The 19,170-nt window shown below is 37.4% G+C and overlaps 1 protein-coding gene across 2 annotated transcripts in view; it reads left to right on the forward strand.

The window, feature by feature from the left end:
* The first annotated feature begins 4,111 nt into the window (after positions 1 to 4,111).
* Positions 4,112 to 19,170, forward strand: part of Imp (IGF-II mRNA-binding protein) — a 256,323-nt gene continuing 241,264 nt past the window's right edge. For both annotated transcript variants that reach the window (XM_083114768.1, XM_083114769.1), the window contains exon 1: positions 4,112 to 4,458. In XM_083114768.1, coding sequence (XP_082970894.1) covers positions 4,281 to 4,458 — 178 coding nt within the window. In that variant the 5' untranslated portion in view covers positions 4,112 to 4,280. The remainder of the gene's footprint in view (positions 4,459 to 19,170) is intronic.

Genomic DNA, 19,170 nt, shown 5'->3' on the forward strand with positions numbered 1-19,170 from the left:
AGGGGGCACCCACCGGGAATCGAACCCGGGACCGCTCGCACCAAAGGCGAGAGCAGGAGTTGGATATTTACCTATTTTTTTTTAATAACCTGTGACTCGACAGCCCTTGAAGGGCCTAGGCAGATCTGCCGACTGCCAGTCTCCCTCCCACAATCCTATCTAGAGGTGTGGAGATCTTCATCTGGTAATGGGGTGACGTGGGGTCAGCACGTCGAACCCTCAGCCGTTATAGGAGATTTTCGAGAACAGGTTACGCTACTCACTCGTCTCCTCAATTTCCTCACGGTTGCCACCAGTCCTATACACAGGCCGAAAACCCAGGCGGACTCGAACCCATGTCGTCCCGCAGTACCTATTTCATTACTTTTTACATAAACGATAATGTTTTACATTCCGTTTGTGTTCTTTTAACCCTGATAACGCAATTTGTGTTTATAAATTACTATTTTCAGGATTGGATCCTGTTTTGCACAATCTTGCCTAAAAATACATGTTTTGAATATTTTGTCTGCTTTGGCGATTTGTGGCATGATCGTTGAGAAATGAGAAAACATCAAACGCCACTTTGATGGGTTGTTAGTTGAACCGAAAGGAACGGAAAAATAAATGAGAGAATAATTCACATTTCGACTGTTTCTATTATTATAATTATTGACACACTTAAGGGGCAAAAGTGTTTTTGAAGATGAACGCGTGCACCCTGGAACAAAATCAATATTAATTGGCTAGATCCTTTACGTTGCCCTAAGGATGAGGGTGAATCAAAATAATATTTCCCCCAACAGTTGGGAGGGGCTTGGGGGTAAAGCCCCAAGATAGTTATAGGGCACCAATTTCTATTCTTGCCCCCCGCCTTAAAATTACCCCCGACTACAAGCTTTTGCCTTTGAACAATCTTTAAGACGAAGGTTATTAATGGTAATTATGAAATATGTTATAGTGCCCCCCCTAGAACGCAACTATGTAGAGTCGAATTACTTTCGGAACATCTCCCTCGGACTACGCGAGTCTGTCTAGCGAGCCTAGTGTGCATGTAGAGCCTGAGCAGGGGGCTTAGCGATAGGTTCTGGGTTGAGATGACGTCAGCGGCTCGCTTAGTTGATTGGCTGCTACGAGAGTTGTGACTCGTTTCGAAGCTTCAAATGCATAACAGCCAAAGATGTTATGGAAATAATCTCGCTCTAACATCCACCTTTACAATTTCAGACCTTCCGGAAAAAAAATTCTGCGTAAGCCAGTTCCAACATCCACAACAACAAAAATATTACAGTTGTCACGTTGAGTAATATTAAAAGATGATTGCATTATATATAAACACTTCGCGATAAAAAATAATAAAAAAGTAACTTCTTTTCAGAATTTAAATAACAAAATAACAATCATAGTTATATGCCTACTTCCGCTATTGTTGTTGCGTGAGGGGTGTCCGGTTCGTTTTCCGCTTGGGTTACATTTCAGTTGTCTTGATCCGATATTGAGTCTCGATTAAACTGTGTTCATGCAGTGGCGTGCCCAGGTTTTTCGAAAGGGAGGGGTTATGTATCCTTTTTCTTGGTAGTAAGCCCTCATTTTGTCATATTTCCTGCCTTTGACGTTCTTTTTTTTAGGAATCCTTGGCGAAAGGGGGGTTATAACCCCCATCCATATGATATGAAGGGCCTCCACGATGGCGCAATGGTAGCGTCTTCGCCTTGTAATCAAGGGGTTCCGGGTTCGATACCCGGTGGAGGATCCCACTTTAAACTGTAGGTCCAGTCCCGATTAGCCTTACTGTGCATAAAGTGGACTTAAAACAACAAATCAACCAAGCAACCAATATGATATGAAACATCATGGTCGGTCATGATCTCGTCACCGAAGGTTTCTAGTTCGAATCCCCGTCAGGGGAGTCCCTTTATGAATGTCTCCTTCTTCAATTTCGCCCTATAATCATACATCTTCATCGCCGGAATTAGACTGCGGAGGAAGAAAGGCGATCTGGAATTTAAAATTGCAAAATACAAATCGTACTGAACATTACAATCTGTAATAGTTTTTAGAACTTTTTGGGAGGAGTGTCTTTATTGTGCTTTATGCACAACAATGAAATTTAAAAAAGAAATCAGATTTGATTTGAATTTTGTTATTTTGCGTCGCTCTCTTGCTATTTTTTTAAATAATGACGACGATGATAATGAGTGATGAAATTCGTGAAGGGACGCAAAGAACGCCCAGGTCAGGATTCGAACCCGAAACCTCTGGAGTCGTAGCACGCTGTGCTAACAACTCCGCCACGGAGATCATCTTTCTGAAAAAAAAAATCGTGATAACAAGCCATTAATTTTATCAGAATGGATGTTTAAAAATTGTTTCCATTTTCATGTAGTCGAAAATATATTCGGAATGAAATAATTATTTGTCCTCTGTTTCAAAAATAATTAACTAACTCTCTAGCCTTCTTAAACCCGAAGGTTCATGGCTGCAGCAACACAGGCCTTCCATCTGTCCCTATCTTGAGCAAGATCTATATACTTTTTTCCATCCCTACCGATTTCCTTTAGGTCCATCTCAACGTTGTCCCTCCATCTTCGTCTTGGCCTTCCTACAGGTCTCTTACCATCAGGTTTCCCAACAAGAATCCTGTAAAGTCCTCTTTCCTCTCCCATTCGTGCCACATGGACTGCCCACCTAAGTCTTCTTGATTTAATGATTCTAACAATATCTGGACATGAATACAAATTATGTAGTTCTAAATTATATAACCTTCTCCACTCATCCGTCTCCTCATCTCTTTTAGGTCCAAATATTTTCCTAAGGTTCTTATTTTCAAATACTCTCAATTTATGTTCTTCTTTCAATGTAAGGGACCAAGTTTCACAAAATTACTGTTTTGTATATTTTAACTTTTAGTTAAATGCAATTGGAATTTGCATTTTTTTGCATTATCAATCGAGATCGCAATTTCAAAAATATCTACATTATTTTACAGAAATGCAATTTCACAAGGAAACGCCAAGAGGAAATTCAGCGCTAAGTAACGAAAATACAATAATGCAACCCAGTGTCGATTAACCTTCGTGCATAATGTCAACTGCAAACATTGGATTTAATCTGCGCACTTTATATTTTCCTCTACAATTCTGACAGATAATTGACTGTGTGGCGAACCGAGGATTCGGGTTCAAGTCCAGGTAAACACACTTGTGTTTTTGACCATTATCTGCTTCATCAGTTCTTTATTGATCAATTGTCAACGTCATCGTTGATCTAGATATAGAAGATGATGAAATTTAGCCAAACTACATATAACCGGAAACGAGTTTTTCAATGTTTGTTATTATTTATCAAAAATAACAACAATAACACTGCACCTCGGTGGTCGAGTGGTTGAATCAATATTTAAATCCTCTAGGACGGCCTAGGCGTTCAGTGGTGGCGATCATTGTGGGAGGGGCAGTTACCCCCTACTTTTCGTAGTGTTTAAACTATGTTCTATGTAGACAAGTTAAGGAACAAAATACAGATGCATAATAATATTAATAATAATATAAAAAGAACTGTGTTGCACTCTTTAACACGTTATTTATTTATCTTATTTGTACATCTTAGCAGTGCAAAAATAGACTCGAACTGCTGTATTCCTAAAAAAAAATATATAAAATATTTTCAAACTATGGCGCTAAATTTGACAATGATTATTGAAATTAACATAATTTAAATATTTTCAATGTGAATATTAGCTTAAATTATTTCATAAATGTAGCTTTTTTAGTATTCCGCAGGACTATCAATTATAAAATTCATAAATTAATATCAATTAACGCAAATATATTTTGTTTGCCATAAAACATAGGACTGAGAATATGTTTTGAACTTTTAAAACTTGTAAAAATGAATTGGGATCGTAAACGGCTTTGATTTTGAAGCATTCCTTATTTACTATTTGATTTGCATTCCAATTGCATTACATTATCAATCGAGATCGCAATTTCACATTACTTCCTGTATGTAAGGAATAACAATTACACCGTCCAATCAAATGAAGAGGCGGGAATGACAGAGTACACGTGCTCTTAACATTCAGCCAATCGCAATACGCGAGAGCTTTTTCAAGCTTCCCGGCTACAGCAAGAGTGACGATCGGTAGCGTGCGAGAACTAACGGGCTTGGCTACAATCCGTGTTTCTGCTGTTTTTATCCTATGCAGTTGTCGTTGGACTATCTTGTTTCCCCCCCCCAAAGTGTTAATAGTTTAATTAATCTCACTACAGTGTTTGGAATTTGTGAACTCGAAGGGACTAATGATGAGTAAGTTGTACGTAGGTAATTTACCAGCAGACGTAAACGAAGGCACGTTAAGACAACTTTTCCAGGACCACAGCTTAACATGTACTACAATCCTCGTGAAACGTGGTGGCTATGCCTTCGTTGATTGCCCGGACCAGTCAACAGCAGATAGAGCTATTGACAAACTAAATGGTGAGTACAGAATTAACTATTTAGGTAGTGTATGTTACTACAATACTTGATAAACAACACCGAAACTTTATTTAATCTTGTAATGCTTTTCGTGACCCTGTGCTTTATCCCACCGTCACAATCCAATATGGCTGCCAGTTTATAAGCTGAAGGTCACAGATATTGCAGCAGGGAAAAAATTGAATAAACATGTTTATGTAGTGTGTTAGTATCTGTCGTGAATGTTTCAAAATCTTGATATTCCCGTGCACAAATAGACTATGTATGTGCATTGTATCAACCATACTTACAGTACAGTGACTTTACGTATTTATACATTGTACCGGCAACTAGGCGTGGATACAAATGCCGGTTCACAGTTCGTAGGGAGACATATCTTCACGTATCGCTGGAAGTTTTATTACATTAGGGCAGAGAGTTTTTCGGTGGTTCATGCCACGAACGATGATGGCAAACAAATATTACTTTCGCGAACTGGGCAAGTTTACGTAGTAGGAATGTACGCATAAGCGTACCATCCCACCTATTACGGGCGAGACCGGACTATTATGGGCGTCACCCAAAATTATTGGCGGTGGATTTTGATTTAGCATGTGCTATTTTAAGTGCAAGTGTTAATTTATGGAAACATTTCGAAATGAAATGAAAATGACGATGTGACGTGACTTTGTGTTTTGTTAGTCATTGTATGTCATAAACAAATATACAAAAACAGATAAGAAGTTTCCACTTAACATTGTATTGTGGGCATGTCACCAGATTTTGTGTACGTCGTCGTTTCTTAACATTTATTTAATGTAATTCGTGGTTTGGGTTTAATATTTGATATTTCGTGGCATTTTCTTTCATTGTATAGAATATGACATCTTGTCATTAGTGTGTTGTCAGATAATTTAAATTTTTCATTACCCGGTTTAACATATTTATATTTATTGATCTCTCAGAGTGCAAATTAGGAATGTAATAATGTGACAAAACTTGGTACAGGCATTGAACTGTCACTTGGCACATCACCCCCATAATTGTGCAATATTTCATTGTGCATTTCATATTCATGAAACTCAACCATGTTAATATATAATTCTGCAGTGGACTTGCAGCCAAATTATGATGATGACATTTCTTATTTTAGTTGAAGAATGAATGTGTTAATGAATACGACAAGTCAATAAAATAGTACAATACAATTTATAGTTAAAGAAGTAAGAAAAAAATTCAACTATTCGAGGAAAGTTTTATATTTGACTGTCTGTGCGTGAACAACACTCCAAAAAACAATGTACTTGTCATTGTCAGTACTTATTAACTTTTAGATTATTAATGTTTCATGAGAAGAAGCAGGCATTTAATTTTTATATTTCATATTGCATACCTAGAAAGGCACTGGCATTCTGTAGTAAGGTCTACTCCTCATATAAAGTTACATTTTCATATTTAATCTAGCTATGAATATGTATACCTTTCTCTTCTAGTAATACTTAAATTTAGAGTTTTGAAATTTTTCTTCTTAGCTTCTCATGTGGAAAAGATTCATGGTCAGGCATAAATTTTACTCATCAAGAAATTGTATGATGGTGCATGTTGAATCATGCATATTTGGCTTTGTGTTTTCATCTTCAGTTTTAATGATCGGAGGAGAAATTAGGGTTGAAGGTTATGGTTTTGAAGTTTCACAGTAATTTAGCTCAAGATTATTGTGCTTGTATGATTTTTGGCAGTGCTCAGAATGAAGGGATGGTATCCCCTGACTAGGAGATTTTATACAAAGCATCATCATGATGACAATTTCAACCTCAAGCATTAATTCTTAAGATATTTACATATTTGTGCTTGTGTTGAATATGAATTTTTGCATCTTACTACATGTAATTGGAGAGTAAAAGTTGTGCTACGTTGGTATTTTTCTAGAATTCGTAATTTTTTTTGGGAGGGGATGCCAAATGTTTTTATTATTACAATAGAGCATTATCCCTTTTAAGAATTTAGACATTGCTATGCCATAATATTTAATAGTCTATTTATATTTTTTGTGCTTGCAATAATGTTTAGAGGTATATTATTTTAAGTGATTCCTCTTGAAATATTTTCAACCATGATATGAATTCAGTACCTCAGAGGGGAAAATGCATTAACTAATTATGTTTTCCTTGGCGAGTGTTTGAACTTTACATTTCATAAGTATAATCAATATTTGGCTGGCGATGCACAGGTTATTGATTTTGGAGCTTATCTTGTTGACCTCTTTGTAATAATTTATTGTTTTTAAATATATCTGGCAGGGTGAGTTTTGTAAATGTTAATGCTTTTTATTGTTTGGCATGTCGTGATGAAGTGTTCAGGGGTTGAGACCATGGCCTGGTGAATTCTTTTCTTAAAAAAAAAAATGCCAGCAATTTTACTTGTCAATAACTTTCTAATGTTAAAAAAAAACATTTTAACTTGACACATTGTGTCTAGGTTTGCTAACAAGGGTAAAGTTGGATTTAAATTATGTCTTGAGCACGATCTAATAAAATTTTGTAGTTTTCCCAGACCAACGTCATTAAATTTATTTCGTAGGTTCTCATTTGTATTTTGAGTATGGTTGAGTCGATACCACTTCGAACTGATACGGTACTTTAAAATTGCAATAATTAAAATTTGTTCATAATATTGAACAATATTGGTGTAAGTATTCTTCTACAATTATATGCGTCAATTTAACAAGAAATTTGCTTTAGAATATTTAAGAATTGCACCAGAATATTAAAATATATATTATTTAATCACAAAATGTAGTATTTGGTGGAATATAAAAAGAAAGTTTCAAGTGTTGCACGGCTTTTTTCCGAACCCGGTGAAAGACAAATATCCCGGAAAAGTATCAGCAAATTATTTCCAACCAATATTTTCCGATACTGATACATCGGCTCAGCCCTAATTTTGAGCACTGGAAAATTCCAGTTAGTCGTAATGTTTCCAATAAAGAATGTTTGTTAATGAAAATTACTGCACAAACTGAAATTAAACATATCAGAAAATCTCTTCGACACCCAGTATTATTGTTGCCAGCACTGGCCTGGTACCAGTCTGAGACCTCACACTTGAGTATAACTAATTTAGAGATTGGTGCTTATTATGGTAGGTGCAAGTATAGGATCTCTTGGTTAAGATCCAGTGTAAGACATTTTTGTTGTCCATTTCACTGGAGTGTCTTGCAGGGAGCTTGTATTGTGCTCTAATGAAGATATGTTTATAAGTGTGTGTTATCACATTTCAAAATGGATATAAGATTTGTTATATGCCTACGTCAGTGTACAGATTTTACACCTATGAAAAAAATATTTGTATTGAAGTCAATTTCTGATTAGTCTTATCAGAGCATTGTGTGGACATAACAAACTTTCAACAAACAAAACATTACCATTTGAAGTTGAACGAAACCAACTTGGTACCTTAATATGTTTCAGTGGCAAAATGTCAGGGTACTAAGACTGATAATTACAACTGGAAAACACGTTTCTGAAATTTTCATTATTAGAGGCCACAAAATTAATACAGTCAAGTTTTTTTCAAATTTTCCTTTTCAAAACTGGATATTTTCATGCAATATGTAATCTTTTAGTCTGACATTTTCAAATCCTATCCTCACATCCAGGGGCGCCGACTTGTCAGAATTATTGGGGGGGGCCTCTGATCACTGAAATGAATGAATGACTCACTCCCTCCTTTTTTAAGTTTTGGCCTCAGGGTTCGAAAAAGCCCATGAATTCCTCAAAAATTTTCGTTCACAGTTCGAATGTCAATTGTTCACGGATGGATATGTCACATGTTTCGTCAACCATATTAGCAAATTATTCCAGAGTTTTAATACCTGCTACCAGGGAGCGCAAAACAGATCTCCCTAAAATATCAAAGATCTCTTTCTGAATGTCATGTGAGAGCCATTTGTAGCCCGAACGTCCCATCCACTACCCTAGTTCATGCACATCGTCTTTTGAAACTCTTTTTAGTAAAATTTTTAATAATACTCATAATTACATACTTAGTATATAGTAATAAGTCATGTTTTGCTGTCTCTGGTCATAGCCCCCCCAAAGTTGATGGTTTAGCGGTCTCAGCCCTCCAAAGTTGATGGTCTAGAACATTTCAAATGTGTATTTAAAGTTAAGTTAATGTGGCACAATTCAGAGTAAACTTTACAAGAGAAGCAAAGTAATACATTAGATCTTCTTAAGCAAAATAGAGCCCCACATCGTTAACATTGGGGCTCGAGGCCCCCCCCCCCCCCCCAAGCCCGATGGAGTCTGCTCTGCGCCTATGCTCGCATCATACTTCAATGTTTGACAGTACTTTGAACACACATGAGACTAGAGGACTTGGGCAGAATTGTAAGTAAAATTGTTCTCTTACAGGGTGAGCTGGTAACAGTGAACCTCACTTCCTTGTAGTACTTCGTAGTAACTGTGTCTTACAGGCCAACGAGGCTCTAGCACCTGAGTTCACAGCCAGGATAATCCTCTGTGGACTTGCGTTGTCCACAAAGTTCATCAGTTTATACTCATAGTCACTATTACGTCCGAAAAGCGTGAGATTCAGCAGGCTCAAGGAAGTGTGAATGAACTTACCCACTCAAGTAATCCGAAAATGCCACAGCTCCATTTAAAATATTTAAGTTAATATCTCATTAGGTTTGTAAGGATCGGAATTGCCTAGTTGTAAAAACAGATTACCCAATAGCTTCAGTTACATTGCAATGGGAAATTGGTCCTTCCCTATTACATCGTGTTTACACTGTTGCCGTGTAACCAAGGGGTTCAAGGTTTGATTCATGATAAGGCACATTGCGCAGTGATATGGATCCCACTTCAAGCTGTAGGTCCATTTTAAACTAATGACTATTGCTAAAATTAATTCTCATTATTTTATAATAAGCCTAATATGTTCAAATATGACCGACCATATTGGGTAAGAATATTTAAAGTAATCTCACATATTTGGAAAATTATGCCATGCAAAATATTTTCTAATGACAAAATTACATACATAAAATTAGTTTTATTTCTGTTTTTTATCAAACCATAATTTGTTTATTAATGTTGAAATGTACAGAAAAGTAACTGAAGTTATTTTTTGCCTGAATGCAGTAGCTGTTAACTTGTAACTTCCAAACATTGCAATAGAGATTGACAGTGTATCTGATGAATAGTGGCAAACACTTCCTTTAGGAGTAGCGGAATCTAGAAAATACCCACCCACCCCTTTATATATGAAGCATGTTACACTTTATCATTTGTTTCACACTACGTTAATCCTCCAAAAATATTTCATACCAGCTGACCACCCCAGTACCTGTTCTAGGCCAAATCTAGTTATGCTAATCATTATTTAGTCTTGGGCATATAAAGTATTATGTAACACAGTTTTGTAAGGTCAAAATTGACAACTTTCCGATTCAGGACAGGCCCAGAACTAAACATCTTGGTTGCATCTTGAGACTGCTGCCTTAAATGTCAAATTTTCGACTGTAGACCAGTTAATTTCTGGTTAAGAGCTGACATATTGCTTTAGTGCAAGAGTCGACTGTGTTTTGGTAGTACCTGTACTTAAAAATCAGGAGGTATTTTTCATATTTTGGTGTTCAGCTTTATGCCAATTTTTGTGCAAGGCTGATTGGCAGTTTGTATCTCTTAAATGCTGGCATTGTCATGCTTATTTTCTTACTCATCATTGGCCACATTGGCATTGTTTTGTCAATTTACTCTTTTGCCATGACATATAGACTGGTTTGTGTGGTAATTAGTGTTTTATTTATTATTTAAGAAAGGATTCCAAATGTTATGTAACAGACAGCCTTTGAAAAACAGGATTGATTTTCAAAAGTGTCTATTTGGCTTGCTAAGTTATTATTGGCTGGGTAGTCTGTTAAACAGGGAACGCTGGATGAGACATGACCTTGGCTCCTGACAAGCGAAAAGATGAGTGCTTCTTGTGGTGAGAGACTGCACTCAAGTGAATTTCCTGAACTAGGCGATTGCTTCTGATGTTCGCATTGGCAATTTTATATAGGAATAGGTGGTCTGTCAGTTTATGTCTTGCGAGTATTATGGACATTTAGCATCTTCAGAAGGATGGGTTTTTGCAAATGTTTTGTGGACGGAATTTGGTGATAAACAATGGCCAAGAAGAAATTTAGAACATAAATTAGTATCTAAATTTGTGGGCATTCCATGGACCAGATCGGATAGCAGTATTCAATTTTAGATGAAAGGAAATATTTGTAAAAAGTGCTGAGAGCAGACAGGTTGATTATTTGTGCAAAACGATGGGAGGGAAATTTTTTGCCCAAGGCTTACTAATGGCTAAAATGTTTCACTTCAACTGCTGACCTCCCTTTGTGCTCTGAGGTTTGATCATAGTGCTGGTGTTGTATGCCCATTATAATCGCGACTGCATGCCCAGTCACTAAGCAAACTTGCAAACATGTTTCAAATTTGCCAGCTTGTCTCCAGTATAGAGGGGATTCCTGCAAAATATCCATAGCGATGTTCTGATCATAACCCATAGGGACATGTTTCTTTAAATAATATATTAAGCAATTTTGGATAATATATTCTCGTATGTTTGGATACACTACATTGTGTAAGAAAGGTGGAACTTTTGCCATGTGAGGGGCCAGGATTCAATGCCTGGGTGGTTTTGAGTGGGAATCGTTATCCCTGCATGTAGAAGCTGTGGAATTATTCACCCCACTTCTAATAAACTACCTCTGGGGATGGCAGTGGGCTATAGGTGTCCAGAACACATTGGTGACCACATGACCTCCACAAATGGCAGAGATTGGTGCGTTCATGGTATGCTGCAAATGTGCACGGCATAGCTGTATCTTCTGCCTTTGCCTTGCATATAGCTTGCAATAGTTATGCTTTTTTTCTGGCAAAATTATTTTGCCTTTACACAATTACTGGTATTTCCAAATATACTGACGTGATGTCCATCTGTGTTGTGAAGTGTGATCCACATGTTTTACTCCCACACACTGTTCATGGCCAATGGTCATTTTCTTCATGCCTAGGTAGTGCAAGGGATATTTCTGGGAAGTCACAGCTCTGAAAATACTACCATTGTAGGTTATGTTAAAAAGTGAATTAATATTTAATTACAATAACAGTTTTACGGTAAGGCTATTTAAGTGAACTCAAACCCATTATATTCAGAATACAATTAAAATCATTGGTGTCATAATGTCAAAGTTATATGATAATAGAAGACAGTCCAGTTGAAGTATTATTGAAAATGTGTAGCATATCTAACATTGTAAGTTAGTGATAAGCTACACTGTTTTTTATTGTGGGAGGAATTGCCATATAAGACCAGCGACAATTCACTTAGGTATGTGTTGTGTATTTGGAAATAAATTAATAGCAGTTAAATGTAATTTTGAAAATAATCATCATTTGAAGGGTCAGGGGGAAAAACAAGATGTCAGTTTTCTGTCACAAGTGAGGCAGTTGTCATTCCTTGCCATGTGGATGCTGTATCGGGCTTTACAACATGATTGCTTTCGTTTCATACATTTGACACTTCCATTTGTCGAAACATACACTTTTGTATCGTTTCATTTACATGTCCAGTAACATATTGCAAATGAATTTGTATTTTTCTGTTTTTTTTTTTTGCGGATTGACTTGTGTGTTTTTACTCTGACCCTTCATTTGATTATTACGGTTTGCATAGAATTACAGTAAATCTTATTGAATACAAGTGAAGTTCAAAAATTAAAAAGTCCACAGTTTAACTTGGAGCATGTTGCAGAACCACTGAATCAGTTGGAGGCCAAACATCTTAAAAACAGTTTCTATGGACTCAACGCCAGTCGTATTCTCAGTGTCATGTGCATCTTTGCACTATAGTATTATATAATGTATTTGTGGTAGCACAAGTTAAATTTTTACTATGAGAATATAGTTTTGTCAGTACTCGCATACTACTAAAAGTTATGTTGCAAATTCTGTCCACATTTGGGTGACAAATGGGCTGGCTAGGAATTGTCTCACAATTGAAATAGAGATTTCAATCATTGAAATTGCAAAATTTTTTATGTATGTCTAGTGTCAGTGGTTGTTGGATTTTTGTGCAACACTTCACTCATACAGAGCTGACATATTGTTGCTATATTTTGAATGCTAGAGTTTATGCTATATATATATATCATATTTTATTCTGTCCAACCATATACATATACCTGGGGGTCAATGCAGTGATGAAAATAATTATAATTTTTCTACTATATTTGGAAACCTTACACAAAGTTGGGTAAGGCATCTGGTACAGCCAAGGGCCTAGATAACAGTACGCAAATTGTCATCATTATTTTAATTCTCTCTTGTTTTACATTTTATGTTATAAGGCATGGAGTTTTTTTGATTCGAGGTACATATTGTCCTCTGCTTATTGACGTTGGTATTTCAATCCACAATCATTATATTGTGGAAAACAGACTGAGTGAAAATGGTGATGGATAATTCGCATACTATTTATTTTGCCGTTGGGTGTACTATAGAGTTACTACTTATCCTGGGCCTAGTTGATAATGTGGGTGGATGTTGCCAGCCTTTCGACATGCACAAAAGATTTTGCAACAATGAGACCTATCCTTTCTTATATGAAGAAAGTGTGCGATATGCTTCTACCACCCATGATGTAATAATATACATTGGTGTGTGGGAAACAAGCACTCCATGATATATATTTCCCATATATCCAACTTCCTGCTGTTTTTTGAGTTCCTGATAGCACGGCGATTGGCTTTCCCATTTCATGGCGGTGATAGGTTTGAGTTTTGGTCATATAAGTATTTTTTTTTTTACTTTCATATCATCGCACATGTATTAGAATGACATTTTTAGATCTTGATTTTACATTTCTCCATGTGATCTCACTGTAGGTGCTGTCCTGCATTGTTATACAGTATACACGTGCCATATTTAGTGAGTTTATGGATATTAGTTAGTGCAATTTCTTATGTTTAACATGCCCAGAGTTGCTATTGGATAAATTACTGTTCTCTAGCTTTCACGATAGTGATATTACACTGCTAAATTTTTTAAGCCCACTTTTTGGTCATGATAGGTCAATCGGAACTGGACCTACTGTTTAAATTTGGACCCGAACCACTGTACAAATACCTCAAAAGGGGATCGAACCCAAGACCCCTGCAGAGAATAGGTTTTTGTTTCTTTGTTCATTTTACTCTTCATATCTATTCTGGTCCTGGACCCCTACTTTTGCAACAACAACAAAAGAACGCTAATCTGTAGTTTGTTCCTGCTAACAGAACCATATATTTATAAAACATTGCAAGTGTAGGTTAGAATTGTTTCTTGGTGAGATACCAGACTGATATTTGCTCCTCCGAGTTACAAAGTAAAATTTACCATCCTTCAATTTTCGAGTGAAATTGCAATGTCATACAATTTGCATTGGACACAGTGAAGCCTTCTGAAATTGGTAAACAGAACATGAAAACAATTTATCCACAGTATATTTTCTAGTAACCTTTTTTCTTAATGAACTCAGAAATGACCAATATGTCACTTACCATGTTTTACACCCGAACCCTTCAATTTGTGTTAACTGCCAGGGTAGGAGTACAATTTTTTTCCGTCCAAAACATCCACACTTTCAAACCGATTGCTTTCGAAATGCAGAAATTGCCGTTCCGAGTTTTTCGTATAAGACCACTTTATGCACAGATTGGCTAATCGGGGCTGGGCCTACCGAAATTGGGATCCGAACCACTATATGCCTGTACCGGGTATCGAACCCGAAACCCCATGATTACAATGCGGCGACGTTACCACTAAGCCATGGGGGAAACCCCCATACATTCCTGTGATGGGTCCGTAGCAGTCCTCAATCGTATCAATCCTCTGTAGTAAACAACACAATCTACAATTGAAATTCGCAGCACATTTCGGAATCCAGCTTGTGGTAGATAGAGTAAAGTTGTTTCAATGACTATTTTTTATGGTCGAGCATACCTAGGCGTAAATGCATGAAGTTTTCAGTGTAGGCGGTTGGGACAATTTTTTTCATGCTGATAAATACACATGCCTACACACTTCTGGAAATTATTGCTGAGAACTTGTTGTACTTGAGCATGTTCTCCCATGATATATTTGAGCTTTTTGCAGAAAGTCGCTACTCGTAAATAATTTACCCATAAGTTTGGTAATGTTGGTGTGTACATGCCCGAAGAGGCATTATTATTATTTTTTACCATAGTACACGATCATTTCCGTAAATTTTCATTTTTTTTGTTCTTTAGAGAATATTCTGTTATTCAGTAGAGAAAGATATATACAGGTGATATTATTATTATTTTGTAAATAACCGCTGTGGTCAAGTGAGTAGTGCGTCTGACTGCCATGCGAGAGACCTTGCATAGTTCAGTTCCCAGGGTGGGTGAAATCTAAGGTCGGTATTTTTCCTACCTTGTTCCCGCATAAAGCGGCTCTGGGGCTCACCCAGCTTCAAATCAATGGGTACCTGGTGCTGATCACGTCAGAATGTCCGAAATCGAGAATATGGGACCCTATCCCCTAAATGTGCCTTCATGTCCCGGTGCTATATGCACGGGGAACTTTACAAATGAAAAACAAAGATTTGTGGCGACAATAGGGAACTGAAGACGACAATGTAATGGAATAATTTGTTGGAAATTCGACAGAAGTTAATTTGTGGGAATAGACAATAAGTAATTTATGTGGTTGAAAAATGCTTTTAAAAACAAGCGACCAGTTCTAAACGCCAATGTTTAATTTCATGACCAGGAAAGGGGAAGAGGGGTGAGGTATTGCGTTTCTCATGTCGACGTTTTTACCATAACATTTGAAATGTGTTCGAATAGTAATGTTTGTTATCGGTTAAGGATTTGCTTACATATTTAACCCCGATTGTAACGTTTGATTGGCATGGAGGTGATCAAATATTCTCTTTCGTGATGCAAGGAAGGAATGAAGTGTCCTGGTTGACTTGACTGAAATTTCAGTTTGTAATCTCACAGTATTTATCTCTAAGTAGATGACATTTTATCAGTCAGGTGCCCTTCTGATTAGAATTTTATTTATATTGTCACTTTTCGTAGCCACTTTATCTTGTAATTGCGACGGTGGAAACCGATGGAGTAGCAGAGGGGGGAAAAATACGAATAGCAGTGTTTTGCCCAGGCCGGGATCCAAGTCTAGCGCTTTTGGCGCCTAACTTACAAAGTTCTCTTTGATGTAGGGACGTAGAATATTTTATTATGGACGAGTCGCTATGAATTTTTTTGCTTATAACCAGGGTTAGACAGAACTAAAAAAGGAGGCATCTTGTTATTTATTAATTTTGTTTTTGCTAACCCGGTCTAAGAAAGCCATGAATCTAATTAAGCTAGGAAAATGTGAGCAGTTTATTAATTAATACTAGATTGAATTATAAGTAATTATTTCTTGCACTGGAGTGGCCTTCCTGAAGTCTGAACTGGTAACAGCATAGATAACTATGCAATACATTGTTATTTGACCACCTCTACCATATTGTTACAGATTTTGAAACTGCTAGCAACAGCGGCAAGGTGGCCGCGGTGGCTCAGTCGGTAACGCGTCTGACTACCATGCTAAAGGTCCCGGGTTCGATCCCCGGCCGGTTCAAATCCGGGAACTTTTCTAACGATGGGAGCGGCTCCGGCGCCCACCCAGTGTCGAATAACATGGGTACCTGGGGGAAACCCTGGGGGGTAAAGGCGGTCAGGGGCGTGATGCTGATCACATCACCCCCACTCACGACCGGATCAAGAAAGTGTGGGGCGTTACCCCCACACCCCCTATACGCCTTCATAGCGTGGTGCTAAGCACAGGGGAACACTTTACTTTTACAATGCAAGAATTTATGATGTCATATTTTATTTATTATTCTAATTTAATGATGCACGTGACACAGAAAGCACGTAGTACACACATTATTTTTGGGGGAAAATAAGTAATGGAAATTTCCGAAATCGAACTCAAAATATTGAAAAATAAATAAATAAATCTGGATTTAAAAATTCAGGTTCAATGGAGGTATTTTTCTACCCACGCTGATAACCAGTAAATCGATATAAAATTGCCAACGTTCTATGGAGGTCATGTGTTATTAAATTAACCTTCTTAATTAATATTTGTAAGCAGATCATTGCAATCTGTTTTGCCTTATAAAATTGAACTTCACATTTAGACATTTATTTTACAGAAGAAGAGCATATGTGTTGCATCTTTTTACTCATGTATCGAAATACCCATATCGGCCGATGCTAATAGGGTAGCTACTGATTAATCTGCCCCATCCCTAATACAGGCGGCCCAAATGAAACTATACCCAAAGCAATTATTAGCCAGTTGTTTTATCATCAGAATGTTTTTGTAGTCGTTGTCAAATACTTCTTCAGTGACGTGTTTTGTTTATTCTTTAAGATTTGTGAAGACTCCACATCACACCTGTGACTACTGGTACAGCGCCTACAATGGCGATGTGTTACTGACCTCAGTTGAAAGTGGAATTCGATCCACTGTGTGCCGGGTATCGAACCTGGAGTCCATTGATTACAAGGCTCTAACATGCAGGTGACATTGATGGTTAAAGTATGTTAACATTATTCGACTTCTGTTAGTTTTAGGCTCTGTAAGAGGTAGGTAAGGGAGAGATCACCTTTTTGGACGGGCAGGGGGCGGGGTCTTCGTTCATATTTCACTCGTTAATTATTAGTTTTCGAATCCCATTAGTAAGCTGCAAATGCACAATTCGTAAATATGCACAATGTTAACACAAACAGTTTTATTATAACAGTTATAATTTGTCGCTTTAAATTTTTGGAAAGTTCGGCCTGAAAACCTTTTGTCGTAGATTAGCGACCATGGGTCGAAGTTTTGCTACGGTTTTACATCTCTATACGAAGGATGGGTCTCCTTCTAAGCTATCCGTGTTTCCGCTACTATGTTTATCAGCCAGAAAGCAGTGATATATCTAATCCCCTCTTAAAATTTTCACAAAAGCCCAATGTATGGTCATTTGGGCGCCAAATTTACACTTGTCTCTCCTAAAAGCGAGCCCTCACCCTCCTAAATTGGAATGCTATGCATGAATCCCTGCCAGGCAGAATATCTTATGCTGTCGGTTGCCATTCGTTCCCGGAATTAATATGGAATCTTTGATTATCTGGCGGTAAGAACACCTTTATTCCTTGAATTCCGGGAATTATTGACTCCTGAAATTCTGCGTGAATTTTTCTCGACGTGAAAAATTGCAAATTTTATTATTCCAAGTCCCATCGAATTTATACATATTTATTAATGCCCTGAAGCAAGATTTTCACAGTATAGTCATTATTTTTATCGAGGAAGAAAAAGAAAAGAAATCTGCGTGGAAAATAAAACAGAATTCTCTCAATTCGATTTTAAACACATGTGTTTGCGGCCTTGAATTTTTGGAAAACTCGCCTTGAAAACCGGGAATTATACTTGAATTTTATCATGGTCCTAGAGTGGCCACCCTGATTAGGATACATTGAGACCTGATCTGGTTTTGCCTTTTGATAAAATCTGTCAAACATGGCGGGCGAACAATTTTTGTTTCTTTTCGGAAAACTTCTGTCTAGACCACGTTTTCGGAGATTAAGAAGCATGTCTCGTAGCAATTTTAAGGGTGTAAGGGGGTGCCAAAAGTCAACCTCACTTCCCGTCGTGCACCCCTAATGTTGCACGCTAACGAGGCTCTGGCGTATGATCCACGGCCAGGATAATTCTTTGTGGGGTCTGTTGTCCTGTGTTTTTTCCTTGTGTGGGCTGAGTGCCCCTTTACACTCTCAACCTTTAACGGGGGTATGGGGATTGTATCTTCAGAGATAGTTTGGTATTAGTTCTTGTTAAGTAATGAATGAATGTACTACATTTAAAAATTGAGTGAAGAAAGTTTTAAGACAAATTTTCTTTTCTTGTTCAATCAACCAGTCTTAGCAATTTTTAAGGCATTAAGTGTTAGGTAATGAAAGTTTTCAAATATACGTTGTACGGTGTTGTTGTGGAAGGACTGATTTGGAGTTGTTGCTTTAAGTCCACTTATGCACAGATAGGCTAATCGACACTGAACCTACAGGTTGAAGTGGGGTCCGAACAACTATGACCGTCCGTCGGCTGTCGAACTCGGGACCCGTTGATAAGGCGACGGCGTTACTGCTGCGCTACAGCCCCTGACATATCTGGAAATCAGTACAGCGATTAATAGGGAGAGAAATTTATGGTAAATAAAAACTGAGGAGAGCGGTAAATAAAATGTTAGATCAGCGGTATATACCAGCGGTGGAAAAAAAAAATTGCACACACTTTTTCATCATGAGAGGAAACAACATACAAAAGAGCTATAAATTGATAAACTACTTCATTCTGTATACATACACAAGTTTTTAGCTGTCCAACCAAAAAGAAAACATCAACACAAAATCACTTCATTTCTAAATTGCATATTCGGGGGAAGAAAGGAATGCAGCTTCACAGGGAGCAAAGTTTTCGAACTGAGATTATGTGCATTCGAAATCCCAATTTGCAGCGTCTTCCTGATGTGATCGAAGATAAAACGTTCTTCAGCTGCAAGTGGTAGGAAACTTTAGGCAAACGTTTCGTTACAAATCGACAGTTTGCGCGCACAACCTCGATT

Source organism: Lepisma saccharinum, chromosome 29 (assembly GCF_977018435.1).
Source record: "Lepisma saccharinum chromosome 29, izLepSacc3.1, whole genome shotgun sequence".
Lineage (NCBI taxonomy): Eukaryota > Metazoa > Arthropoda > Insecta > Zygentoma > Lepismatidae > Lepisma > Lepisma saccharinum.